This window comes from Glycine max, chromosome 8 (assembly GCF_000004515.6).
Source record: "Glycine max cultivar Williams 82 chromosome 8, Glycine_max_v4.0, whole genome shotgun sequence".
Taxonomy (NCBI): Eukaryota; Viridiplantae; Streptophyta; class Magnoliopsida; order Fabales; family Fabaceae; genus Glycine; species Glycine max.
In genome coordinates, this window is record NC_038244.2 from 8,716,094 (window position 1) to 8,743,227 (window position 27,134).

A 27,134-nucleotide genomic window follows, 5' to 3' on the forward strand; every position below is an offset into this window, starting at 1 on the left:
AATGGGGAGAGACGTTAAACAAAATGAAAATTGAAGAAGACATGAAACATTTCTCAGCTATTTCTATTTTTTGGTTTTTAAAACACTTGTTTTGAAAACAAATTTCAAACTTTAATAGATTTTAAATAAGAAAAATATTAACGAGTAAAATGAGTAGTGCAAAATTGTTTTAGAAGAGAATCAAATATGTCCATGCCCTGAAGTTTCTAGTTTTCCGGAATGCATTTAATATACTGCAAAAAATAAAATTCAACGCATCTACCTAAATACTGGCTCGATCATCCCTCGATATTGTCAGTATATAGTCAAAACTCAAAATATCCATATCAACCTTCTTTCTAGTTTTTAAAATTTGTTAATTATTTTATTCTTTAGTTTTTTAAATCTTCTCTTTAACTCTTAATTTACAAAAATATATTCATTTTAGAATAAATAATGTATGTATTGATGGTATAAAGAATTTTATATTATCATTCAATCATGTAGTCATATTATAAATTTATTATTTTTTTAGCAAAAGTCATAATCAATCATAAATGATAATAAACAATGTTACGACTTCATAAAGTGAAGCATTTCCCACTAATATCAAATGTTCACCATTTGATTACACGCCAAAGAGGCAAAGACCTCACCCAGTATAAATGTATTATAGATATAGGGAATGGACTGAATTTATAGTTACTAAAGTCTGCTCTGAATTGATAGCTCACGCTTCATTTGATCTCTCAAAACTCTCCTTAGTAATTTGTTGGAAGCTGTTCGGGGAAAATCGGGCACAATTTTAACAAGGCTCACCTGTAAAGTAACAAAATGAGTTGTGAACATCAAACCAGTAACTTCCTCATCACAAGTCAGGTTAATTTTTGCATAAAAATTTCAATTTCCCTTCAAACTCTAAATTTCATGAATTTTTAAGTCACTAACTTATTGCTTTTGACAATGTATTCAATTCAAAATCGTAATTGCTTACAATGAACAAAGGGTCATACCTTAAACAAAGGATTAAGGTTGCTTTGAATGGCTTTACTGAATTTCCTCTTTAGAGTTTCTGCATTGGAATTGTATCCTTTCTTTAAAACTGCAAATATAACCAGTTGTTCCGGGCCTCCATTTGCAGGAGCAACACTGATTGCAGCTGTCTCCAAAATGCCTTCGTCGGCCCTATCACAGACACGCTCAATTTCTACAGAACTTGTCTGCATATCAGAAACAGAATTTTCAAAGTTAAAAGAACAGTGAGACCATAGATGTCAAGATAGAAATTTATGAATTTCTGATGAATCCATGACCAGTTACAAGTACCTTCCATTCTTATTAATTTATTCAGGACATTGACATGGAAAGATATAGAATTCTTACACCATGTTTATCTAGAAGAATAGCTTTTAGAAGCTTCATCTCCTATCAGAGTAGAACTGGGAGTGGGTTGAGGGGGTTTGGAAGTGGAATTTTAGGTGGTGTAGGGACTGGTTTGTATGGGAGAGGGAGGTGGTGGAGAGGCTGAGTTTGATGCTAGGTGAAGCTAGGTTGGTAGAGGGTGGGGAGGATTCTTGGATATGGAAGCAAGATCGAACCGGGAACTATCTTGTTAAATCTTCATATTTGGCTCTATGTGACAGTAATTTTTTTCCAAATTGTGACGATTCCATGCTCAATACTTTGGCTGACATTTGGCGGTTGAAAGTTCCTCCAAAATCTAACTTGTTTTTATGGAGGTTAATGCGAAATAGACTACCAAGTGGAGATAATTTGGCTAGGAGGAATATTGTTGTGGATGAAGGTGTATTGAAGTGTGTGTTACGTCAAAATTAAGATGAATCCTTGGAGCATTCTTTGATGTGGTGTCCGAAGGCAGAGGAAGTCTGGAAAAGTTGCTATTCATGGCTAGATATAAAACCTGCATTTCCTTCTTCTATGAGAACACACTACTGGCAGCATGTGTTGATGATTGGCAATAAAGAGAATCTGGAAAGGTGGAGGTTGGTTTGGTGTTGTATTGTTTGGGTTTTTTTGGAACAACAGAAACAATATAATGATGAATGGAGGACAATTTCAAAAAGAAAAAATAGTGCAGGAGATTATGTTTTATACTTGGTCGTGGATCAAGTCATTTGATAAATCATTTTCCTACTCTTTTGTCCAATGGAGCATCAGTCCAGGCACTATTGGGTAAGTGAAGGAGGTTATTAGGTGGAGAGGGGGTGCAGGTACGTGAGTGACGAAGTTAGGTGGTGTAGAATAACCTGAGATATGGCTTATGATGAGGAAGGGCTTTATGAAGGACCAATTTTTTATTTTGACCGAGAAGAGGTGGAATTGTTTGCTGCAACGGGAATATATGGTTAACAAAGGGAGCTGATATAGCTAGCATTTATGACTGGTTGTTGGGTAAAATGAGAATGGCTATATCTCATTTATGGTTATTTAATGCTATAAATGTTTTGTAACCATTTTGTACCTGACCTGGTATTTGAAAGTAGAGAAACAAGCTGTTTTATGTTGGTATATCTTGTATGAAACTTCACTGGTACTTCTGGTACCGTTTAGCTTTATATATATATATATATCAATCATTTTTTAGCTGATTAAAAAAAAGAGTAGAACTGGGAGATGGATGGAGCTATAAACATAAATATAGTGGATGATGCGATACCTTTATTCCACCAATATTCATTGTGTCATCAGCCCGCCCTTGTACAACAAAATGGCCTCCAACAGTTCTTTTGATTATATCTCCATGTCTCCTAAGAACCTGCTTATATCATGTTATAGAGGATAAATAAACCAGTTGAAAAGGTAGATGACAATAACAATAGAATGAGAGTAGTTAGCATTACAATGCAGTCTAATAAGTTATGTAATTTGCAAGGGATTATCTGAAAATCCTTGATGGAAGATCTGACTAATCTATGCTTCTAAGAAACATTTAGATATTGATCACTTACATAGGCACTAGCAGTATTTGATAAACATCCAAAGTTGAGAGTTAAAGAGTAATCCTATCCTCTCTAATTTCTTTGTGTTTTTTTATTATTATTTTTGGACTTTATAAGTGCAATTTGCTTAATTAGTGTGTACATGCAAATGTGCGCTTATGCAGTAGGACCTCAAACAAGCACTAAGATGTACCAAACCAATATATTCAGGACCTTTGAAAAGCCATTAGGAAGCAAGAAACTACAAAATACCTTCAGTTCTGAACTACTATTGCAAGATAGCTACAACTGAATGTGAAAATCATACCTTTCCTTTGTATATGGGCATTCCCTTAAAGTAAACCTCCTCATTATCCGCATTAAGCAATCTATCAGTTGCTCCCATATATATTGGAAACAAGCCCACTTCACCAACACAAGCAACATCCTCTGGCTGTCACATTGGTCAAAGGGATCAAACAAATTAGAAAGCCTAAAAAATAATTTGTTTATACCAAAAGAATTGTATTATATATCACAATGAACATTTATTGAAGATAGTTTGTTCATCTACTAAAGGAAATGTAACCCACTTGGGAAGAGTGAAAAATCACAAGAGAATTGAAGAGTGTAAGTTATAGGAGAAAATTGGTTGCCAAAGGGTCAGCATAAGAATTACACCATTCAGAAATAAATAGTGAAGGAGAATCCATATGGACATTCTAATTGATGACCATTAGAAGTTAGTCTTGAGATTTTGAGATTAGCATTTCCAATTAGCCATTATTGGTTCTGAGTCTAGATTATGTAATACACTTGACATCCATTATCCTTGCAGCAACAAAATTATATGTGGGTATTGGCATGATGGAAAGCAGTATCAAGTTGGTGGCAACATATATAGTATCACATGATCAAATAATAGAAATTATCGAGAAAAAGTTCTTACATAAGGAACTCCATTTTCGTCAAGGATGACCAAACCAGTTGTCATTGATGCTGTGCTAAATGCTCCAAAAGCTTGAGGTTGCAGTGGACTTCCGATGATGTAAGAAGATGCAAGCTCAGTGCCTCCACAACATTCAATGATTGGTTTGTAATAAGACTTTGAAGAAAGCCAGAGGTCATCATCAACATTTGAAGTTTCTCCTGTTGAACAAAATATTCTGCATATAACCACAGTTTAGTTCAGTTTTTCACATTAGTTACTTAATTATTCAAACTTACAAGAAATTACTTTATTTTTGTCCAATCCAACCCCTCCATGCATTGTGTACTCTTCCAAGTTTTTACTAAGCTTGGAACTGTTCCCAAAATAGTAACACCTGCATCCTGAACAATTGTAGTTGAATGGTGTTGGTTTGTGCAATGTATCAAATTCTATTGATGCAAAATACAACAAAATCTACAAAAATTAATATGACGCTTTTTATTTCTTGTTTCATTTTTGTTTGACTTTCGACCCTTCCAGACCTTATTTAACCTCTTTGTAGCTAAGTCAAGTTCTAGCAGTGAGAGTCTTATTTTCTTGTTTCCATGATTTTGCAGAAAAAAAAAACTAGTCTAGTTCCCACTCAGTTCTACTACTAGTCAGCACTTACTTTGTTTGATGTCTAAATTCTTAGGTGATTAAAATAATAATGACCATTTTGTAGAATAAGACATGTTATGTTAATCATAAATGCTATAAGGACTGAAATATTAGAGTTGGACAAATACCTGAACGAACTTTCCAAAACCATGGCCTAGAGGAGATCCATGATACAAAGCAAGAGTTGCACCTGACAGAAAGCATGAATATATAAGAGTTGGGCCCATCACCCATCCCAAATTTGTAGGCCAGCAATAGACATCTCCAGGTTGAATATCAATGAAAGCCCATGCATCTGCTGCACTTCGTATTGGTGAAAGTTGAGTCCAAGGAATTGCTTTTGGCTCCCCTGAAAAGTAAAAACGTAACCAGAAAATCATTACAATGTCAATTTCTGCCTGATGTATTTAAGGGAGAATATTTACCTGTGGTTCCAGATGAGAAAAGTATGTTAGTGACAGTATCAATTGATTGAATGATTGGAGAGTAGTGATGTGACCTGTAACAATTAAAATGTTAAGGTGAGACAAAACGCAAGAGAAACAAAGCAACTTCTCTCTCTCTCTCTTCTGTTTTTAGTTCACATAATTACAATTTATTAGGATGAATATATGGCTTAATAGACACATTTTGATGTACATTACCTGGGATGCTGTCTGCTAGAAGAAAGAAAAACCTTCCATGATATATCGCAATCTCTTAATTGCACACCTAGATCATCACCTATCACAGGCAGAACGATAACTTTACATGCAGCTGCTTCAATGACTCGACTGCAAGGAGAAATAAGCAGAATGAGGTCAGTGGTCTAGAAATTTTGCATGGTAAAATATTCTGAAAGTGGCATTCAAGTAAGCATTAGTTAGGAAATTAGCGTCTAGAATACAAAGTTTAGCCAATGAGAGGCAGTAATGCAGTTGTTCTAAGATAAGTTCTTTGTAAGATCAGTTGAGAGTTGACTAAACAGGTCTGGATACTCGTTTCTGGTCAGATTGCCAGTTCAATCTGGTTTTGACAACTAAGTTTGTTAGATTCCTGAGTTAGAATCAGAATAGGAAATACACAAAGAATACCAATAGTGGCTGAGAGTATGATATCATTTTTATAAGTGAAAAATATAATTTGTTGCAAAAATCATTCCTTTGTGATCCCATTAAATATCTATTACTAAATTCGCGTGTCATGCCTATATCAAATGCCATAAAACAAATTGAGGCAGAAAGGAGAAAAAGAAAACAGGGTTCTATAGAAAGCAGGTTCCAAAATAAAATGTGTTTGATGACACTATCTGTTCCATAATAGATTGAGTTTTCCAAAATAGCCCAACCATGTATATCTATGCTCAAACATGAAGACTTCTGACTATCACGTGGACCATGGCATTGAATATGAACCCAGGCAGCAATAAGACGAACATAATATTGAAAGATTTATCAAAGGATAAGTTAACAGATGATCATTAAATGACAATAACAAATATTAAGTTGGCAATAGTGCCAAAAGTTAAGGATGATGAGTGATGACAAATAAACTTGTAAAGCTTAAGATGCCAATTATGATCTTCTGAACAGATAACTAGGCAGTATGATTTTGATATTGCAACAAGTATAAATATAATGTTAAAAAAAATTACCTGTACAAAGGGAATTTCCTGCCACCTCTTGATATGAAATCCTGAAACAAATTTAAACTGAGTAAAATACAACAGTTTCAATTAGATACTTTGGAAGGTCATCATGTAAGTGCTTATATCAAAGACCTTAATGTGAGGGCAGCAAGGATCAAACTCTTTACCACTGGATCAGGAGACTTTTATACCATGTCAAGGACCAACTCTCCTAAAAGCTTAAGCTATATGTTTTTATATCTAAAGAAAACTCAAAGGGAACATCTACAACTTATTTTACAAAAACGTTTTTTCTCTCTCCCTCCTTGAAGAGGAGTATTATACATATGATACTTATTAGAATTTGGACTTGGGCCTAAGTCAATCCCAAAAAGCTAGTTCATATGGTAAGGGTTCTTCATCACTTATATATACTATTTTGACCATATTACTAGTCAATGTGGAATATTCAACACAATCCCTTTATGCTGAAGGCTAAACTTCTCGAGTGTGATGTTTGCAAGATTGGATATCTAAGGGTAATTTAATAACAGATGGCTCAAAAGACCTAACAACAGCTGCTAGGATAGGAAAATTTGGAGTTGGAGCTTAACGTCATTAAGATTTCATTCACTTGGTTTCCTAATTGATTTTTGCTTAACATCATTAAGATTTCATTCACCATGAAATCTAATTTCACCAGTACAGTTTTGAGCACTAAAACTGCTATCAATATGGTTGTTAATTTCTGTCAATTCCTTGCAAGCCACCCTTACTTTAACACATTACATACAATAAGCTTTCAATGCAGCTACTTTTCTACCTAATAAGTATTTATTAAAAACCTGATGTTTCTGAAGCTTATGAAGTCTTAATTGCATTATTGCAATGCACACCATTCACAAAGACTAATCAGCCAGAACAAGATCCAACTTTTGTTAATACTGAGGATCAAAGCTATATGATGTTGTCAGTACCCTCATCAAACAGGTATAAGCCTAAGTTAACTAAAATAAGGTCGAAGGAGTCAGAATTTTAACAAGTTCTCCAATAGTCAGATATCTTTGCACCGACTGTTGGTTGAATCTCATCAAACGGGAAACTAGATATTTAGACTCCAATGAAGATTAAATATTTTTTAGCCACTAACAATTTGGTAATTTTAGCATCCCTTCACACACTGAATAGTAGTACACACAAACTGGTAACTAAGAAAGAACAAAGTCAAAGATTGAATAGACTCACTTTGATCAACAATAGCTTTATTTTTAAAGTCATAAGCATAATACAAAATTTAAAAGATCACCTGAGTGAAAATACCCTTTGCTTTAGAAACACGCAGACGAGTTGCAATTTCTTTTGGTGCAAAGCTATCTGCTATTGATACCACTACACATCCTGCTAGAACAATGGCTAGATATATAATCACAGCATTGACTGTCATTTGCATGTCAATGGCAATTGCATCTCCTTTCGAGAATGTGGCATCTATTGCATTTGCTACCAACCTGGAAATAACCGGCAAAAACATGAAAAGATATAATTTTGCACACGAAGTAAAGAAAGATATTATAGAAACTGACGAATAAGAAACAAAATTCATTAGAATCAGAATTTTTTTGTTTATTGTATTCAATATACACATCAATATTCGTGGATCATACCTTTTATTCCAGTTCCTATGTTAATAGGAGTGGGATACAAACCAAAAAGTGAATACAAGATGGAAAAGTACGGTAACAAACTCACACAAATTGATCTCAATACAACGGTAACAAACATCAAAGCAGTGATGGAATTGAAAGAACGCACATCAAATTATTGAATGAACTGAATTAGCACAACTATGATGATGATGATGAGTAACATAACTTTGGTCGAAAAGAAAGAGTGAGTTGAAAAGCTTACATCACTTGGTGCCGGAGTTGTTTGAGAGTCATACCATTAACCTCGGAATCATCGAAACCTTCATCTCTCCAAACGACGGCTAAAGTGTCATCTGTTTTGTGGGGGTATGGAGTGGGTTGCAAACAGCAATCAGCAATGTTGAGGACAGAACCGGGAAGCCAAGTCCCTCCATGTTTGGAAGGGTCAGAAGAAGTATCTAAAATGCACTTTGGAGGCTCAACAAAGGAAACTGAAAGTTCCTTGAGAATAAGGGACCAATACACCTGCATTGACAATAAGAAACAAATGATGCGACAATTGAAAATACAGAATAGAAATGAAAGAAGGGACTTAGAGGTTGTTTGCCTGAGGGTGTTGAACGGAGAACTTGTGAAAGAGATGAAAACTGGTGATGGGGTCTTTGTAGGAAGCTCCTAAAAGTTTAGGGGCATGAGTTTCCATGAGACGGCCCAGGTTGGTGCGTTTGGATTGCTCTCTGAAATCAAAACATGAATGAGCGTTTGTATTGTAGTAGTGATAAGTGATAAGGAGAGTGTAGTAAGAGAGACATACATAGAAGGGAACCAATAGTGTGGGAGGGAAGCATGTTGAGAATGAAAAGCAGAGTGATAAACAGAGTAATAGAGAAGCTGATGCAAAGAGTGTGGGAAGGATGGTTTGAGCAATCTCCGAGTCACAATTTGGTGCCATATGTGTGAGGGAGACTGAGACTGAGACAGAATATCAGTCAAAACATGGTATAATTCATTGGCTTCTGCAAGTGTTAAACCTCCTGCATTCACCAAGTCCTGCACTCCCAACTCCCTCACGCTCTTCTCCATCTCTCTCTCTCTCTGTGTTATGTCTCCGCACTTACCAAAACTTGAAAGTTAAAGCTTTAGATGGGTGGTTGACTGGTTGTTGAGTTTGAGTTCCCAAAGTTGACCACGCTCACACCACCTAACTCTGCCTCACTCGGGTGGGTAGGTGAAGGTGACTCTACAGACACTCAAAAGCACATAGTTTTTAGTTTTTAGTGATGGAATTGAAAGAACGCACATCAAATTATTATTAAGAGAAATTTATTTAAAAAATACCACGAATTGACAATTTTAGAAAAGGAGTTGTCAATAATTTTATCTAATTAGGAAAAGTGTAGGAACTTTTTTTAGATGGGAAAAAATAAAGAACTTAAAGAATAATCTAAATCAGAATCGTATTCAGAGAGCTATTTGTATAGGAGGGATGATGGGAAATAAATCATTTCACTGTATCCCTTATACATGTACCCAAATTTAGTTATATAGGTGTTTGTCTCACATTACACAGTGATGTTTTCAAGCGACAAACTATCCATAGTTTGCTCAAGTCAGGAGGTACCTATACGCAAACCATAGTCGTGTGCTGAAAAGATAAGTCTATCTAGAAAAAAGAAAATCAACACAAATATTTAAATATATAATAAATAAGCTAGTTAATTGACATTTCCAAATGTTTGATGTGTAAGTTCAAACCCTAAAATCAAATAAATAAGTTTGAAATAATAATGTCGCAATTACAAAAATCAGTATCGCAACTTCTTGAATTCATGTCCATATAATCGAGTACATTTTTACTATTAAAATTTTATCAATTTCGTGCAAATTATTTCTGTATAAAAAAAATCTCGCAACTTTGCTTATGACATTAGCAAAAGATATGTTTTTTTCCTGTGAAAACAAATTTCTGAGAAACATTTTATTTTTCCAGCAGATTTATATCCACAAACGGGAAACTCGCTAAGTTTCCTATGGATTTTTCACAACTATTTGCAGAAAAATCCACTCAGGTGATATTTTCTAACGTAGTCCATTCAAATGTCATTGCATTCGTTAACGGTCATGTGATTCTAACATGTCCCCCAACCCACACCCAAGTGTCAATCCATTACCATTATCAATGCATGTCAAGGCTCTTTCAAAAATAGTTCTAAATTTCATACTTCTCAAATGCATGGTCATTCTTGCTATTCATAGATATCATCAAACTTTGTGAAATAACATCCTTTACTTCATATAATCCTAAAATCCTAAAAGTAAATTTAAGAGACGTGTTACCTCAAATTTGGTTAAATTTGATAAATAAATAAAAACAAGAACTAAGAAAATTATCAAAAGCATGTCATAATGATCATTATCCACTTACAACTACGAGGGATCAACTAAGGCACTCTCCGGAACGTGCAAGGAGGAGATAACCTTGTTACTGTGAACTACTATTAACTATCATTCTCATTTACATAAATGTTGTTGGAACATTATATATAAGATGTAAGCCAACCAAAGGGCACTTGTATCACATTCACTTGGCAAATCGGACAGTCCACTCTGCAGCAATATCATCATGTTTTGCTCTGTCTCCCGAATACAAATGAGCGATGCCAGGGACAACAGCATTATCTGCAATAATGATAACATCTTTACACTCCAAGATCATAAATGCGTACTTGGTATACTGCTTGAAAGTGTTGGCATCACTAATATTAAAGGAAAATTCTACTACCACAGCACCTTTTTACAAATTAGGAAAGAGATAGGAAGAGAAGTAAGAGAAGTATGGGATAAGATGAGTGGCATGATGAAGAAAGATAGAAGGAAAAAATGAGTTGTAAAAAGTATTGTAAGAAGTTGATGTAGGAATCATTTTGTTTGGAAATAACGGAGCTACTTGGTGTTTAAGAAAACGCCTTCGCTGTTTTCATTTTCTGTTTTGCAAAAATGTCTTAATGTTTAACCTTTTTTTGTTTGCACTGCAAAAAATATGATTGTCTTAATGTTTAACCTTAATTTCTTGTTTTCAAAGATTTCTATAGGAAACAATGAAAAAGTAAAAAAGTGTTGTTGTTTCCTATACAAATCTTTAAAAATAGGAAACCAAGCAATAACAAGGTAACATTTGTGTGATTATTTGTAAAAGCAAGAAATAAAGCAGAAAATGTATTCTCAAATCAAACAACCCCTTGAGTTAATTGAATCCAAAGCGTCAGACGACATAAAGCATTAGCTGGGTTTCCTGTTAAAACATGCTTCTATTCCAAAACAAGCACATAATAAGGTTTGCCTCTACTGCTGCATATGGAACAAAAGGAAGAAGAATAAAAATAACATGCAAACCATCATCAACCCCATTGACATAAACAAAATAGAAAATGAAGAGATTGGAAGAGCTTACAAGGATCAGGATTTGTCATAATTGATCTAACTTCTAGTAGCACCTTAGTAATTGTTAGTGCTGGACTCCAATCATCCTTCAATATTCCCATACTAACACGGCCATCAGGGTCTACATTGCAGTGGTAAATGCGTGTTTTGAATACTACCTGCAAACTCAATTAATTAATTCAAGACAGTAAAAAAACAATTAACTTACTTAGACCGCTCTATACATTTTCTGGTTTGTATGCATATTGCTTTGTTTTCAAAACCCTATACCAACCTACCTTGATTAGGGTAAGTTTATGAAAAATGAAAATCTGAAGGAGGATAATTTAGGGTCTTCAGAGGACATCTTGAACATTTCACAGAAGGTTTGTGCACGCTTTGAAAATAGAGGGGACTCAGGGAGGTACTTGGAAAACTACAAAAATAGAGGAGTAATAGTGATGTACTCAAAAAGGAAAAAAGAGCAAAAGTTTTTTTTGTTGGTGAGAAGAGAGCAAAAAGCATTTAACTGCTCCAAATTTCAATTTAACAAACTAGAACTGGAAAGCAGCTGGAAGTTCAGATTAATCCAGTCAGCTCCAATGACATATCTAAAACAGAACAGCCAGACAGTAAACTTTCCCTGTGCCTAATCGGAAGAAAAAAAATATTTGCATTCAAGTAAATGAACAACTTTTCCGTTAATATTTGTAAAATGGAATAAGTTTCAGAAGAGGAAGAGTGGACTCAAAATTAAGGATAAAAGGTTGTCAGTTTAAAACTGTTAAATACAATAACACGCCATCTAGTGGTGATATATCAATGAAAGTGCAAGTTATTATGACTAAATTGAGTCCCTACACTGAATGTGGAACATAACAATCAGACAAAGAAGTTCATCCCCTTTGCAAAACTAAGTAATAAGCTGATGGAGCAAGTCATATGTACTGTATGGTTGAATGACCTAGGTGCAAGACATGACATGGTCCAAAGTATGTGACTATGTGAGAGAAGGATATGAAGAATGTACCTCGGGAGGCTTGAAGGGATAATCAATTGGAAATTTGATGTCAAGGAAAAAGATGCCACCTTGGTAGGGTGTTTCTGCAAGCAAAGAAGAAATCTACCGTTGTTATTATTATTAAATGTTGGAAACATGATTATCATAGTAATAGTAATAAATAAGGTATACCTGGGGTTCCAATAATGGTGGCAATCCAGTGATAGAGGTTATCGCCCTTGGGGCCAGCAGAGCAATCAGGAGGAGGGTCGTTGTTGAGTTCAACCATTTCCCTCTGAATCCTCTTTCCAGATGCCGACACTGAGGTTGTGGGTACCCATGACGATGTTGATGAACTCCACGATGATTTCCCTCCACCACCTCCTCCTCCTGATATCATCATCACTCTCCTCTTCTCACAAAGGCAGGGACCAAGGTTTCATTTCATCCACTCATTTTGCTTTCCATTATTTCTACATCATTAAATTCCACTTTTGATTAGTTTATTACTTCATTGTTAATTAATCACCATGGCTAATGCAGAACAGAAATCTTACTTGTTTTTTCGACTGTGGGGGCCAGAGATTTTATTTAAAGGAATTCGATCTCGGATTAATATAATACTCTTATATTTTAATGCATTATTTCTAAATATTTAAAATTAATTTTTAAATAAATTTGTTAACAAATATGAATGATAATCTTTAGGGCCTTGAAAATGGGTCGAGCTTAATTAAAAAAAAAAAGTAGGTAGCTCAACCCGTGGATTAGTGGGTCAGCCCGTCGACCCATCAAATTAAATAATATATTATTTTATTTTATAATTATTAAGAAATTAAAATTTTATTTTGTAACTAACCCAATTATCAATTCACATTGACAAGCAAAACCCAATTGAACTAGCAATGGTTAATTTGTTAATGATAAACAAGGCAACTACACAAAGCCTGCCCCTTTCATAATTTCTTAAAAATATATTTTCTTAATCTTTTATTGGTATTTAATATTATTTAATATATATATATATATATATATATATATATATATATATATATATATATATATATATCAATAAATTTATCTTTTTTCTAAATATTTAGTATCATATTAAATATAATTACATTAAAATTGAGTAAAAAATTTAATTATATTTTTAATTAATCAGGTATTATCTTTAAACATGTCTAAGCCTATTGAAAATTTCCATGATTTACTCTTTATATGTATAAATTAAAAAGAAAATAGTAAATATAAATTTACAATTATTTAAATTTAAATTCATTAAACTTTTGCATTATAAAATATTTATAAAATAAATTTTTTATTATTTTATAATTTATTATAAATAATTCATTATAAATAAAATTTGTAAGTATTATAAATATCTTTTAAAATTAAACATATTGATGATCAATCTTTTCATGAAGTTATCATCATAAAATACAATATATCAAATATTATGATTTATTAAACTAACTTATCATATATTTCCTTATAACATGTATATTTCATATTTATTAATATTTAAATAAGTAAAAAGAGTAAAATATAAAATAATTAACTTAACTTTAAAATCATCAAAGATATGAGTATAGTTTTATAGCATATAATCATAATAATTGTTCTTAAAATAATCATAACAATAATGTGAGTAAATTTCACATTTATATAATTTCTTACTCACATAATCAATATGAAGGAATGGGTAAAAGCATAACAATAATTGTTCTTAAAATCATCATAACAATAATGTGTGTTGTTTTATTTATTTGACTTATTAATGATATTGTTTATTTTTTTTGTCTTTGTAGATGAAATTAATGATGATGTTAAAAAATAAGAGGAAGTTGTTATGGATTTCACAGTTTTAATGTTTAATTTCAATAGTTTAGAAGTTTATTTTTGATGATATTTAAATTTCAATTATCTTAATGTTGAATGTTTATTTTAAAAACTTCAATCACTTTAATATTAAATGTTTGAATTTGATTTAGTTTGATTTTTATATTGGATTTTATTTTAAGTTGTTTGGAATAATTTTATTTTTTTTTACAAAAAAAGACAAAAAAGTAGGTTAGTCCGCATAACCCACCAATCTATGATAGGCCGGGTCGAGCTGACATTTTGTTAGCCTACACAAAAGTGGGCTGAGTTGGGCTAACCCACTTTTAGTTCAACCCGTTGCAGGCCAATCCACGTGAGCTGGGCTGACCCGTTTTGACAGTTCTAGTAATTTTTTTGTACAATTATAAATTTTTTGGTTAAATAATCATGATAGTTTATTATAAACTAAACTAAAATTTTTGTCCTTAAATTCCTAAAATATCATCATAAAAGTTCGTAAAATTAAAAAAATGTCAAATGAATTCTTAAAATTGAAATTTGTTGGTCATATTTATCTTAACACTAGTTTCGTTATTAGAGACTGTAAGAAAGATTATTGTAAACTTTATAAAAGCAAGATATTACTCTAACACCTCTGAAGTTTCTTGAGATTGCACATAACTGCTTATTTTTTTAACGTTTATAGCCTTACAAAGATAAATAGTGTAATCTTTAATGTTTTACAAACAACCTTACAAAGATAAATAGTGTAATCTTTAATGTTTTACAAACAATTAAAGGATGTCAACGTGGGAATGATGATTTTTAAACAATTAAGGAATGATAGTTAAAAGAAAAGAAAAAAACAAAAAAATAGAGATATTGAAAGAAATTTGACGAAACCTTATAATTTTTGCCTTATTTGGACAGAATTTATTTTGAATCACCAGTAGCACTACTGTATCGCATGTCATGCTGAGTTATTGGATGGGCAGCAATACTCTCACATATGTAAAATCCTATTTACATTGTTACTGAAACGACTGAATTCATAGAAATGGAGAGGCAGGAGAGCTAGTTCGATCAGCAAGAAAACTTGTAGTTGCAAATCAATTTTGAACAACATTCATAAATATAGCAGATTGAACCTTGAGATCATAATACAAACAGAAATTTAAAACAGGAGCCATGGAATGATGGAACCAAAAGTTGCTTGTGGCTAATAACAATTCCTCAACCAGAATGACAAATACATAACAAGAGTTATTAAATCGGGGAAGGCAAGAAGTGATTTTTGTTGTGTTTGTTTTCATGTCAGTTGAACTGCCCTGGAAACTATCTAACTTTACTATTCCTGGTATTTCCAAGTTCTTGTCCAAAATATGCTTCCATGCAGCTGCAGATGCTTGCCTCCTTCTTGAACAAGCAAGCCTTAAAGGTATCGTGTTGAACTGTAACACCTAATCAGTGCTAACCTTCTTCTCAATACTTGAGTTGCTAAGTATTACTACACCAATTATTATAAGTATGGCACCTGCAAACCACTGTGGAAAAGTTTTTGCATCAGAAAATGCATGAATCAAGAAGCTGAATGCATAAAAGGCATGAGTTCTTTGGTGGTTTAGTAATTTAGCATTAGCACTGTCAGCACCAGGAATAAACAAAGAAAAACCAAGTGGTCCTCTACTCTGTTAGTGCTACAAAAGCAGAACAACATTATGGTTCATCAATTTGGTCCCCCTTGAAACTAAAATCCGAAGATAAACTTGATGTGAAAAATAGTATCAAAGAGAAAAACTCGTCCCTGAATCCTTCAGCTCAATTTAAGGTGACACCAAATTGATTATCCCCACAATTAAAATTCTCAAGCACTTGGGAAGTTAACCTGATTACTTCTTAATTCCATAAACAATTCCAGTTGATGGGAAGAGTGTTTGGTTTCCAAGATCAGATTACAGAAATTATAGTTAAAAAATGGTGAAAGTAAAAACATTGTTTTGGAGAAGGTGTGAGATGCAAATGGAGTAACCCCCAGCTAAGTTAAAATTATAAAAAGTGAAGCAAAGTTGAGAGAGGGTGTATTAATTGGGAAGGCAAAGTCATAAATTAGTGAGGGTGGGTACCTGGAAAGAGAGTGATTCGTGAAAGAAGAAGAAACCGGCTAAACCGGAAGAGATGAAATTGGTGGCGAAATTGGTGACAGTTGCCTGAAGAGAGGAGAGCGCTTTGAGGCTGTTCACATAACAAGCCCACATGGTCACATTGAACAATAACACCATCCCATACCTAACAAACTGATAAATATATATATAATCTAAGATTTAATTAAAGGAAAGAGAAGTAAATTAGAAGGGAAATCAGGGAAGAATGGGTAACCTAACCTGGTGAAGAGGGAGCTTAACGGAAATGGCTGCAAGAGCGGCGTTGAATCCAGCAGATAGTGCCCACGCGTACCCTTTTCTCTTCCCTCCCTCCATGCTCCGATTCGATCGCATCACAATCACAATCACAATAGTGTCTTGTTAATTTCGCATCAGCTTTTGAGCTTTTGACTGTTGCTGCACTATTCTTGTGAGAGATGCTTATAAACAAATATCAAAATAAAAATATTAAATTACTAATTTACCAAAAGAAAATTACTACACTTAATATATCGAGGTTTTATTTTTTCATTTAAATAATAGTATCTTTTATATATTAAAGAAAACAATAAGGTCTTACCTTACTTTTAGTTTAATTTTTTTATTTTTTTTATATCCAAATTAGGAGTGTTTGAGACATTCTCTTCTTAAGTATTTTATTTCTTTTTGCTTAATGTTTATTTTATATAACTAAATTTTAATTAAAATTTGTAATAAATAAATACATAGTGCATTAATAGGTAATTCACGACTGTTGTTCAGAAAGGAGAAGCAGCAAACAGAAGGGGAGAAAAGATGAATGAAAAAATAACCTACTAAAAAACATTGAGACTATGTATTTATTTATTCTGTAAGATGCCACCATTGAGTTAGAAAAAAAAATTGTCAAAACGAAATTTAAAAACTTTAAAGAAGACAACAACATTAATATCAATATATGGTAAAGAAAAATTATTCCCCCGTATTTTCGTCATATAAATATAGTATAATATAAGCTACTAAATAATTCACTGATCTCATGCTAATGTTTCTTAATAGTTCAACTGAACACACCTTTTCTTTCTAATAGTTCAAATAAATTGTATGTAAGTTTCATTAATACTAAGCTTAAGAAACCGATGGATGGCAAAATGCTACTATAATTTTTTAAGATCAAATGTGCATAATTTGTTAGTTCGAGGACGCTGGCAGTCATTTCTTAAGGGACCCGTATTCGGCTTGTCTCCTCTGGTTAAAGCACTAGATTAAATAACAATCTTAAGAGTGTGATAAATTACAATGACCCCAAATGCACAAGATGGGACGTATCTGAATAATAAATTGGACCCAAGAAAAGTTAGAAACAAAATCGACAGGACCACATTACACGAATCATTGAATTGAAATTTAAAGAGCATCGACCTTTGTGGTCATAACACCGCCAGAGCCAAAAATACACCAACAGCAGATATCAAATACTTAAGGCTAGACACTTGCAGGTTCATACTCGCACCAAAGGGGCCTGAAGGTCCAAGAGCCGTTGGAGGTAAACTCAATCCACCAGTGCTCGAGTTAGAACTGTTGTCAAAATATTCCATTATCATATAAGAAATTTAAAAAGTAATAATTACTTCTAAGTCTAATAAATCGAAGATGCACAAAGCTCAAGATTGTATACCTTCCGGCAAATATACAGGATGAAGAACCTGCAACACAGTACAGAGTTAATTGGTTAAGTAACTAAAAGATGTAATGTAACTAATATTTTTTTTTAATAAACAGGATCTTCAGGTTTAAATAAAAAAAAAAAAAAAAAATTGTCAATAGGAGGGGTTGGGGGATCAAATTGTAAAGTTCTCAAAAACAAATCGCAACTCTGCTTTCTTGCCCTACTAATATAACAAATACAGAATCCATAATTTTATCATCCAGCCATGTTTTGTGGATTAGGTGTATTTATTCAACTTCAGCCTTTAGTGAAGTCATGGATGTGTAGTCGTGTAATTTGAAAAGCACATTGGTATATGCTTATAACTTGAATAGTTATTATAACAATAATTGCTTCCTTGGTCATTGGTCATTCTCATAGATACAGAGACCAATGACTTTCAAATCTATGATTTACTCTCCAGGGGCTGCTTTCCTGTTTCTAACAAGGAGAGGTTGTGGCAAATTTCCTACAACTGTTAGTACACAAATTGAAAAAAAAAAGGTTATATGATAAACAGTCCAAAGAAATAACTTGAAGTGTTACCAGAGTACCATATAAGAATATCAGGATTACGACAGAAATAGGAAATCATATCGACTTACTAGGATCCTTGGTAGTAATTGTAGCGGTACCATCAAAGTCGCAAGTTCCACCACTACTATGCTTTCTCTGATAATAATCATTATAAGCATAAGATGCATGGCTTTTCACATTATTGGGGAGATAGCATGGCTGCCCCGGTTGAATTGCAGCACAATTTGCTCCTCCTTGTCCACATGCCCAGCTCAGGCCAGATTGCAGCTTATCAGTGTCTGCTCCATCTTTAGCCACACAAAATACTCCTGAAGAATTTCCAGTAATCTGGTCAGAAGCACCAAAACTCAATGGATAAACAGTACTTCCATTGGTATAAAAGATGCCCCAATTTTTTTCTGATACAGGCCCATTCCTCTTGTCTTCATTAAACAATTCATATATGTATGTATTAATGGCTATGTTTGGCTGACTAGGAGGACCTGAATCATTCATGACCCGCTGAATCATATTATTAATGTAAAGCTCGGCATTTTCTTCAGTAGCATCTGGTTCATTAGCTCCACCAAATGATGGCCAGCCAGTCTCTGTGACAACAATGGGTATATTATTGAAATTTAAGGCTTCTATAGAGTAGTAGGTAGCATCCACCATAGCATCAAACATACTGTTATAATGAAATAGAGTGTTCGGGTCAACAATTTGCTTCACGGAAGGAAGAGGTCGGAAAAGAGCATATTCAATAGGGAAAATACCATCTCCTTTAGTATATCCATAATAAGGGTAGGCATTTAACATGTAGGAGGAATTTGTATTCTTCAGAAACTGAAGGAGTTGATAGATAGTAGAGTTCCATGAAGAGTTAAAGGTGGCAGTGGAAGGAGGAAAAGGCTTAGGGATAATGTCCATAGACTGGGGAGTTGAAACTTTGACCCGGAAGTTAAGGTTTGCAGCAACCAGGGCTTTGTGAAGAGAATTCATGGCAGGAACCAGAACAGGGGCGACATTTGGGATAGTGGAAAGAACCTCACTACCAACTGCTATTCCTGTGATATTGGTGGAGGGAACATAAGCAACAACATTTTTATTAATCCAGGTTGCAGCTGCTGATGGAGATTCTCCAATCCTCAGTACCTCCTCATTGGTGACACCAACAATTACTTCAATACTAGTGTTTGAAAGGGCTTGTAGTAAGTGCGCGTTAGCATCATAAAGACGCACATGAGTAATTTGATTAGCTTGTAGAATGTCAACTATATTTGAAGCAGATGGCAGATCAGAAACATCAGTGCCAATGTTTACCCCCACGAATGCACCTACAAGTTAAACAATTTGATCTAGCATCAACTCAAAGAGATAATAGATGGTCAATGCCATACATCCACATCCCTGATCGCTACCCCTTGTGGTAATCATAACAGGGTTATTCAAATAAAAAAGCTGAACAATGTACAAGACATTAGACATATATGGTCATTATTTTATGTAAGAAAAGCAGTACTTTTGACTATAAAATCCTTGCTTGTGACCATCAATCTCATCAATTGTACTTAATAAATGATAGATAATACATGCACATGCAAGCATAGAAGGCTCAGCCCACTCTGCAGTCGGCTTGCAGAACTAACGACTTTACAGCCAGAATCTGATAAACAATGAAAAGTACCCAAGCAATTATGTTTCAAACAATTCAAAAATTGAACTGGGCCATAAGAGCCTGATCTATGGTCAGAGGCGAAGAAGGGGTCCAGGAGGAGGCCACATAAACTACATAAATCCAATCTCAGCCAATGCCAGGATAAGTTTCATTTTATTTAAGGGAAAATCTAGTAAGAATGCATGACTATTGGCTAGGCTGTCACCTATCACTCAATCAGCCATTTCTTTTTGACTTGAAAAAGATGGTTTAGATATATTTCTACGTACATAAAATTGTTGAGAAATGAAAAGCTCTAACATAAAGATCAACATGGAAACAATATTCCAAAAAAAAAAATCCAATATTAAAAATTCCTAGATGTTTTTTATCCTAAATTCAATTGACACACAGTGTGACTGCAAAAGCAGTCTGGACAATACAGTAAGGAGACTGATCATGAGAACAAAAAGAAAGCAGAAAAGTCAATTTGAGATATACACACCAAATATGGAAAAAAAAACAGGTACAAATTACCTAATGTAGCGGTAAGCATGGCAACAGTGAGCAACAGAACACTCGCAAGCCATGTTTTAAGCTTCATCACATCCAATAATATCACCTTTAACCTCAGTCAGTCAGCAAGCTCAGCCAAATATTGCTTCCCCGCAAAGACTTAGCTGTCAGACTTGAGCAATAAACACGAAATCACATTTTGAGCAATTTAAACCACCAGCATAACACAAACAGAAAATCAACAGATAATTAAACGAAGCACACTAGTTGGATGGAACATTAATGACCAATATCTACTCTTACATACACAAAAATCAAATCTAGTAAGAACAGTATCATATTCAACAGGCTTTCCAGATAGGTACATTGTACACCTCAAGGCCCAGTTAAAACAAAAAAAAAATACTAAAAAATTTGCCGTTTTTAGATATTATTCTTAAAATGGAGAAGAGAGAGAAGCGTGATTTCCTCTTTTAGTACAAAAAAATGCAAAATAACCTAACCCTCAAACAGGAGTTTAGAAAGAAAATAAAGCAAGAGAAGCGCGGAGTGTGCACCTGATCTTTCTTAAAAACCCTGTAAGAGCTTGTGTTGTGGGTGTAGTGAACACTGGCTGAGAGAGGTGGCACACGCAGAACAGAAAGGGCATTCACCACACCAACACGTAGCAGAAGCTAAAACCCTGAAACCGTTGTTGAATTGATATTTTTAGGTAGCAATGTGAAGGTGTAGCGATGAATCTAACTAGTTTTTGTTGTTGTTGTTGTGTGTGTTGGAATGGAAGGAGGAACAGTTGGCGAAGAAAGAGAAATGGGAGAGGGAAGAGACAACAAAGAAGAGTGTGCTAAGTCTCACTCACTTTACTGTCCGAAACACTGCCCACTAAGTTATTACAACCGGACAACATCACATCTGCATCATTGCCGTTCGTTTTGCCCTATGGTCTCCTTTTCTTCTCTCTCCTTTTTTCATTCTTTTATGTTTGCACATGCAACTTTCAATTTCTTTATTAATAATAATTCATAAATAATGCATGCGCCATAAAGTTTTTTCACTACTTTTATAATTTCAAAATAGTTTTTTGTTCATTAATAATACAAAAATTGATACTATATGTCTATTAAAAATATTTTATTATAATTTTATTTGAAATTCTAACTATTACCTCACATCAAGCCACTTAAGTGTAAAATAAGGTGATACTTCCGGTCATGATTTTAAATTCAAGTGAAAATAAAAACAAGGTTAAATCATTTGTCAACAAGTTTTAGTATTAAACTCTACATTTAGCAATAATATTAATTATATTTAATATTTAGTTGTACTTCAAATAATATTATTTCTGAAAGGAGATATATGTGAGAAGAAAAGATTAAATATGATTAATTTTGAATCTTCAAATACAATTAAGGTATATAGTTAAATTAACTCAATTATATAATTTACAATAAAATCACGTACGTGTATGATGGTATGGAAAATTGGTTTTATTGTAAAATAAACAAGTTACTTATTATTAAACATCTCATAAAAAAATTAAAATATTAACATTGCGATGTAAGATTTTATTATGTTCATATAAATGATAATAATATTTGATTTTTATTGTATGTAAATGAGATTAGTCTCTACATAATAGGTCGAGAACATTATGATATAAAATAGAAATAAAAATATTCAAAAAATTAAAGAAGAAAACTATTATTTAAAGGATAACTACTTAATATCTTCAAGAAAATTAGCAAATAATTATTAAAATTTAAATGTTTATTAAAATATTTTAGAAAAAAAAAATTATTTGAACATTAATTAAAAAAAACCTCACATTTTTCTAAGGTCTTCTTAGTCATTCAAAAAAGTTTTTTAAATAAACATTTTATCTCTTTTATATTTAATAATCGATACATGCAAATAGATCTAGCTCAATTAGTTAAGGAACAATAGTGTATGATTTATTGTAAATTTTTTGACACAGTCTTTGATTCCTATAAATAAATAAAAACCAATTCTCAAAAATTATAATTTTTGAACATGAACAAAATTATTATACTAGTTTATTAAGTGAAAACATTTTTTGAGCGAATATTCAAACTTTTGATTCTCCGTGTTTTGGAAAACCAACCCCTTCTTTGATGTTATCTAGGAAAGATAGGTAATTTTTATTTTAAAAAAACTAGGAATTCGTGAATACTACTTAGAAAAACCCTTGGGAAAGGTAAGCAACTTTTCCTAAATTAAAATCTTAATGTGAATTGATATGAAAATTATAAAACAAGTAAAACAGCCTTTTTAAAAATAAAATAAAAAAACGTATGTATAGATATTATCTTATTTTAAAATATTATAATGCAAATTTGTAATATAAGGTTAAACTGTGAAGGTAGGAGGAATATATAAAAATAAAAATTATAATATTATTTTAAGAAAACATAACTTCATTTAATAAAAAATGTTGTATTTGTAATGTTAGTATAAATTAAAATATAAAAAATTGTACTTGTTTAAAAAAATCTTAAAAACAATTTAATTTGTGGAAAAATATTTGTTTAAATATATTTTCCCCATTTAAATAGTACAAATATCCATTTTCACTTTCTAAAAGTTACTATTGCTTTCTCTAAAAAAAAAAAAGAAAAAGAAGTTACTATTACTATAGTTCTTATTAAGTGAATCCAAAACATGTCCTTGGTGAACAGCTAAGGACAAACCCCTTTCCACGTTAATGTAGTTCTCATAAATGTTCTTTAGGCTCCCCTTCGTATATAGAGAAAGTACTTTTTTAAATTCAAATAAACATATAGAATTTTTTTATACACAGAAACAGATATAATTTAATTCTTAAAAAATGAAACTTTAAAAGAAAATCGACAAACATATAAAAAAAACTGTTTGTATTATTGTAAAATTATTTCTTTATTTTAAAAAGAAGTTAAACTAATGACTCTATTATTTTTTCTTACCTTTTGATTTATTGGATGTCATAACTCCTAATAAAAGGATGGTCAAAATGAAAATTTGTAATTTTTAAAAGGTTCAAACAACTTTGAAAAAAGATGACATAGCAAAGTAAGTAATAAAAAAACTAACAAAAGAATTATATGAAAAATATCATAACTTTTAATAATAGGATTATCAAAATATAATATTTGTAATTTTAAAAAGTTCAAATAACTTTAAAAAACATTAAAAAAATAAAACAAAAAACTAACAAAAGAATAATATGAAAAGTGGACAAAGGTAAAAAAAACTACTTCTATAAATTATAATAATCAACACGGTTTGTGTTGTTTCTCACTCTCTTTAATAGACATTCTCACCACTGAGCGCTTGAAACAGCTTAGATTGTTCCATTAATTAGTGGATATCGATTTTAAGTCTTGGGTGTATAATTATATTTTTTTTAATGAGAAATGGAGCAAATCACCCAACTAAATTAAGATCTGCCAGGAAAAAAAATATATGTACAAAAAATGTCTTAATAGGACACACAAAAAAAGGACTAGAATCATAAAATCTATTTTGTTGCATCATCGAAAGGGTTTCCTTGATTAGAGCATCAACTGGTCAATTAGTCACTCAAAATACATGGACCCAACGTATATTGCTAAACTAAACTTTGAGATTCCTGATCTTAATAATGAGATAAACATCTAACATGTCTTCACTACACTCAATTCCAATAAGATATGGTTTCGGACATATATTTCTAAAATAGTTATGTGCTATTTTGAAAAAAATATTTCTAGAAATGAAAAAGGGGTGTACTTTTTTAGGAAAAAAATAATAACGGATAAGTAATAGGTTTTAATAAAAGGGTACGGAGTGCACTTAGAACAAACAGATGTAAATAGTAAGAGCTAACTTAGCACAGTTTACTTGGTTGCCCGGTTTGGCCCAACCCGTTTACACTTACCTCCATCAAATAGAAACCCTAGACGCAGCCGCTCTTATACAACTACTCTATTCTACCACATCTGAGTCTCTGTCCGAAGCCACTTGAGAGAAAATGGCGGTGCCTCTGCTCTCAAAGAAGATCGTGAAGAAGAGGGTAAAGAAGTTCAAGAGGCCTCAGAGTGACAGGAAAATTTCCGTCAAGGTAAACATTTTAGCTGCTTCATTCTGCTCAATCGACATGCACTGTTTTTATGTTTTCTTTATTCGAAGAAAGTTTAGATGTGTTCCTTGCATCAGTAATTTTGTGACACTACACAGTATTTCTACGGCATATGGATGTTTAACTGCATGAACTTGTATTTGTTTTCTATTTTTTTCGGCTTTAGTTAAGGATATGATGATAGTATTTTGTCGCCCCAGTCTTAATTTGCTCCACAAGGTGTAAATATGGTGATTGACACTATAACTGATCCTGCTGTTTTACATGTTCTATCTTGTATTTTTTTTTGTCAATTTTATTTGAATTTGCTAGTTTTTGGTTTTTAATTTCTTCTTGATGTCTCAATTATTTTTTTGGACCGATGGGATATGAGGATAAAGTTTTGACACCCAGTCTTACAATATGTTTTTAATACGTGGTGAAAGATCGACTATCTGATCCCATATATAATATAACAATGGCGTTTTCGTTGTTGTTTTCTTTTGTTTTAATGACGTTTGATTTGTTTCATGTTTTCCAGGGTTTTCCTTTCTTTTTTGTTTTGAATTTGAATATGGGATATGATGACAACCTTTTGACACCCAGTCTTACTTGCTCCATTGGGGTACTATGGTGAGAGTTTAATTGTCTGATCCTTTATAATTGTCCTGCCTAGTAATTTCTTGTCATTCCCCCATTGGTTTCTATGATTTGGAAAAAATGTTATTTATCTGAATAAATTTCCCCTTAAATTTGTTATTGGTACATTATGAAATGTGATTGCAATGAGAAGATATGATGATGTTTATCCATCAATTCTGCAATTGAATGATGATTACTAACATGCACTACCATCTGATCCCTTGCATCTTTTTTCATAAGTCATTGTTGTTGAGTAATCTTGTTTGACTAATTATTAGTGATTACTGCAATTTAGGTTTTCGTTTTTTAATTATTATCTGCCCATGGTATCTGATATCCTGAGTTCGGACTTTTGTCTTGTTATAGCTGGATATCTCGTTTTAAGGGCATATATAAAATTCTTACAGGCCTTGCGACACAGTTGGCTTTCTTTGCTATAAGCCTTCTGTTACTATTTTCCTGTTTAAATCTCTTCAATATATTGTTATTTGTCTTCTAAAACGTTTTCATCTAATAATACTTTTTACTATACCAGAAAATTGTTTGATCTGCAATCTGTGATGACATTTCAATAATGTGCTGATTTTCTGTGATTATTATCCTAAATATCACCATCTTTCGGCTGAGATTGCAGTTCAAATTGTTCTAGTTTATGAAATTATTAATCTGGTGCGGATAAACAAAGTTCATATTTTCGGACCTGACAACTTTTTGATAATACTATTTTGGACAGACTAACTGGCGCAGACCAAAGGGTATCGATTCTCGTGTTAGGAGAAAGTTCAAGGGATGCACTTTGATGCCAAACATTGGTTATGGTTCAGACAAGAAGACCCGCCACTATCTCCCTAATGGTTTCAAGAAATTTGTTGTTCACAATGTGAAGGATTTGGAACTGCTCATGATGCACAACAGGTGAACCATTTAGTCCAAATTAGATTTTCAGTTGATTGTTTTGCATCAAATGTTTCCTGATCACTTTATTTGTCTTTATTTTAGGACTTACTGTGCTGAGATTGCCCACAATATATCCACAAGAAAGAGAAAAGATATAGTCGAGAGAGCCGCGCAGCTTGATGTTGTTGTGACAAACAAAACGGCCAGATTACGCAGCCAGGAGGATGAATAGTCTAAATGACTGAAAAAGTCACTTATCTGTAGTGATTCTGTAGTTCAATATCGAAGTTGCAGTTTAATTTTAAATTGAATTTTGCTTCAGTGTATTTTGCTTCAGTGTATTTTGCTTATTGGGAACCAGGTTTTTGATGTGCCTCTTTCATGTAAGTCGTATCTTGATTTGTTTTTAGGAACAAAAATATACGAAACCTTAATCTTTGGCTGTGTGATAACGTTGATGAGTTTTTTTTGGGGGTCCTTTTGATAATTTTTCAAACACTTATGAGAAGAAAAGGTTAAACATGATTAATTTTGAATTTTTCAAACACATTTAAGATATATAGTTAAATTACCTCAATTACGTAATTTACAATATAATCACGTATATGGTATGGAAAATTTGTTTTTATTGTAAAATAATTTTTTTTTTCTTATTAATCATTTCTTGAATATCAAGAGGGTTTATTAAAATTATTTTATGGTATTTCGTGTATTTTTTTTTATCTGCTGAAAAGTTCAATTAATTGTTTTTTCAATTAATTATTTTTTAAATCGGTTTTTTTAGTAGTTTTAACGGTTTTTAAGTAGTACTTTAAGTAATGTTTTTTTATTAGTTTTTAGTTTTTTATATATTTTTTTATTTGTCTTTAATCATTTATTAAATTTCTGTTTATTTTTTTATAAATAGATTATAATTTAATTATTTTATATTTTTCAGTTTGATTTTATTAAATATTTATAATTTAATAAATTAATTTTTT

General features: G+C 32.5%; 5 protein-coding genes, 4 non-coding genes and 1 pseudogene across 9 annotated transcripts; 6 read left to right on the forward strand and 4 right to left on the reverse strand.

Moving 5' to 3' along the window:
• Nucleotides 1-559: 559 nt before the first annotated feature.
• LOC100799992 (probable acyl-activating enzyme 18, peroxisomal) lies at nucleotides 560-9,056 on the reverse strand. The gene is made up of 14 exons (XM_003531192.5): nucleotides 8,576-9,056; nucleotides 8,369-8,498; nucleotides 8,024-8,286; nucleotides 7,422-7,623; nucleotides 6,143-6,183; nucleotides 5,154-5,282; nucleotides 4,935-5,008; nucleotides 4,638-4,858; nucleotides 4,156-4,250; nucleotides 3,868-4,084; nucleotides 3,247-3,372; nucleotides 2,657-2,755; nucleotides 993-1,199; nucleotides 560-798 (listed from the first exon to the last, which is right to left on the reverse strand). Exons 1-14 carry the CDS (start codon nucleotides 8,842-8,844, stop codon nucleotides 685-687), a joined length of 2,187 nt encoding a protein of 728 aa, XP_003531240.1. The 5' UTR covers nucleotides 8,845-9,056; the 3' UTR covers nucleotides 560-684.
• Nucleotides 9,057-10,140: 1,084 nt separating this feature from the next.
• Nucleotides 10,141-12,630, reverse strand: COP10 (constitutive photomorphogenesis protein 10). The gene is made up of 4 exons (NM_001249342.3): nucleotides 12,374-12,630; nucleotides 12,212-12,285; nucleotides 11,213-11,360; nucleotides 10,141-10,440 (listed from the first exon to the last, which is right to left on the reverse strand). Exons 1-4 carry the CDS (start codon nucleotides 12,582-12,584, stop codon nucleotides 10,343-10,345), a joined length of 531 nt encoding a protein of 176 aa, NP_001236271.2. The 5' UTR covers nucleotides 12,585-12,630; the 3' UTR covers nucleotides 10,141-10,342.
• Nucleotides 12,631-15,107: 2,477 nt separating this feature from the next.
• Nucleotides 15,108-16,574, reverse strand: LOC100804964 (uncharacterized). The gene is made up of 3 exons (XM_003531201.5): nucleotides 16,387-16,574; nucleotides 16,129-16,299; nucleotides 15,108-15,549 (listed from the first exon to the last, which is right to left on the reverse strand). The coding sequence occupies exons 1-3, from the start codon at nucleotides 16,498-16,500 to the stop codon at nucleotides 15,466-15,468; spliced, it is 369 nt and encodes a 122-aa protein (XP_003531249.1). The 5' UTR covers nucleotides 16,501-16,574; the 3' UTR covers nucleotides 15,108-15,465.
• An 800-nt stretch (nucleotides 16,575-17,374) lies between these two features.
• Nucleotides 17,375-21,465, reverse strand: LOC100802135 (glucan endo-1,3-beta-glucosidase 4). Its single transcript, XM_003531195.5, has 5 exons — nucleotides 21,080-21,465; nucleotides 20,544-20,694; nucleotides 18,439-19,686; nucleotides 17,804-17,831; nucleotides 17,375-17,703 (listed from the first exon to the last, which is right to left on the reverse strand). Exons 2-5 carry the CDS (start codon nucleotides 20,608-20,610, stop codon nucleotides 17,556-17,558), a joined length of 1,491 nt encoding a protein of 496 aa, XP_003531243.1. The 5' UTR covers nucleotides 20,611-20,694; nucleotides 21,080-21,465; the 3' UTR covers nucleotides 17,375-17,555.
• A 2,892-nt stretch (nucleotides 21,466-24,357) lies between these two features.
• On the forward strand, nucleotides 24,358-26,606 carry LOC100803186 (60S ribosomal protein L32-1). Its single transcript, XM_006585097.4, has 3 exons — nucleotides 24,358-24,618; nucleotides 25,991-26,172; nucleotides 26,257-26,606. Exons 1-3 carry the CDS (start codon nucleotides 24,529-24,531, stop codon nucleotides 26,384-26,386), a joined length of 402 nt encoding a protein of 133 aa, XP_006585160.1. The 5' UTR covers nucleotides 24,358-24,528; the 3' UTR covers nucleotides 26,387-26,606.
• Nucleotides 24,807-24,889, forward strand: LOC113002479 (small nucleolar RNA U31b). Its single transcript, XR_003268039.1, has one exon. It is a non-coding gene; the product is annotated as a small nucleolar RNA U31b (small nucleolar RNA).
• On the forward strand, nucleotides 25,001-25,077 carry LOC113002481 (uncharacterized; annotated as a pseudogene).
• Nucleotides 25,193-25,271, forward strand: LOC113002480 (small nucleolar RNA U31b). Its single transcript, XR_003268040.1, has one exon. It is a non-coding gene; the product is annotated as a small nucleolar RNA U31b (small nucleolar RNA).
• LOC113002459 (small nucleolar RNA Z195/SNORD33/SNORD32 family) lies at nucleotides 25,404-25,480 on the forward strand. The gene has a single exon (XR_003268021.1). It is a non-coding gene; the product is annotated as a small nucleolar RNA Z195/SNORD33/SNORD32 family (small nucleolar RNA).
• Nucleotides 25,807-25,890, forward strand: LOC113002462 (small nucleolar RNA Z196/R39/R59 family). The gene has a single exon (XR_003268023.1). It is a non-coding gene; the product is annotated as a small nucleolar RNA Z196/R39/R59 family (small nucleolar RNA).
• Nucleotides 26,607-27,134: the final 528 nt, after the last annotated feature.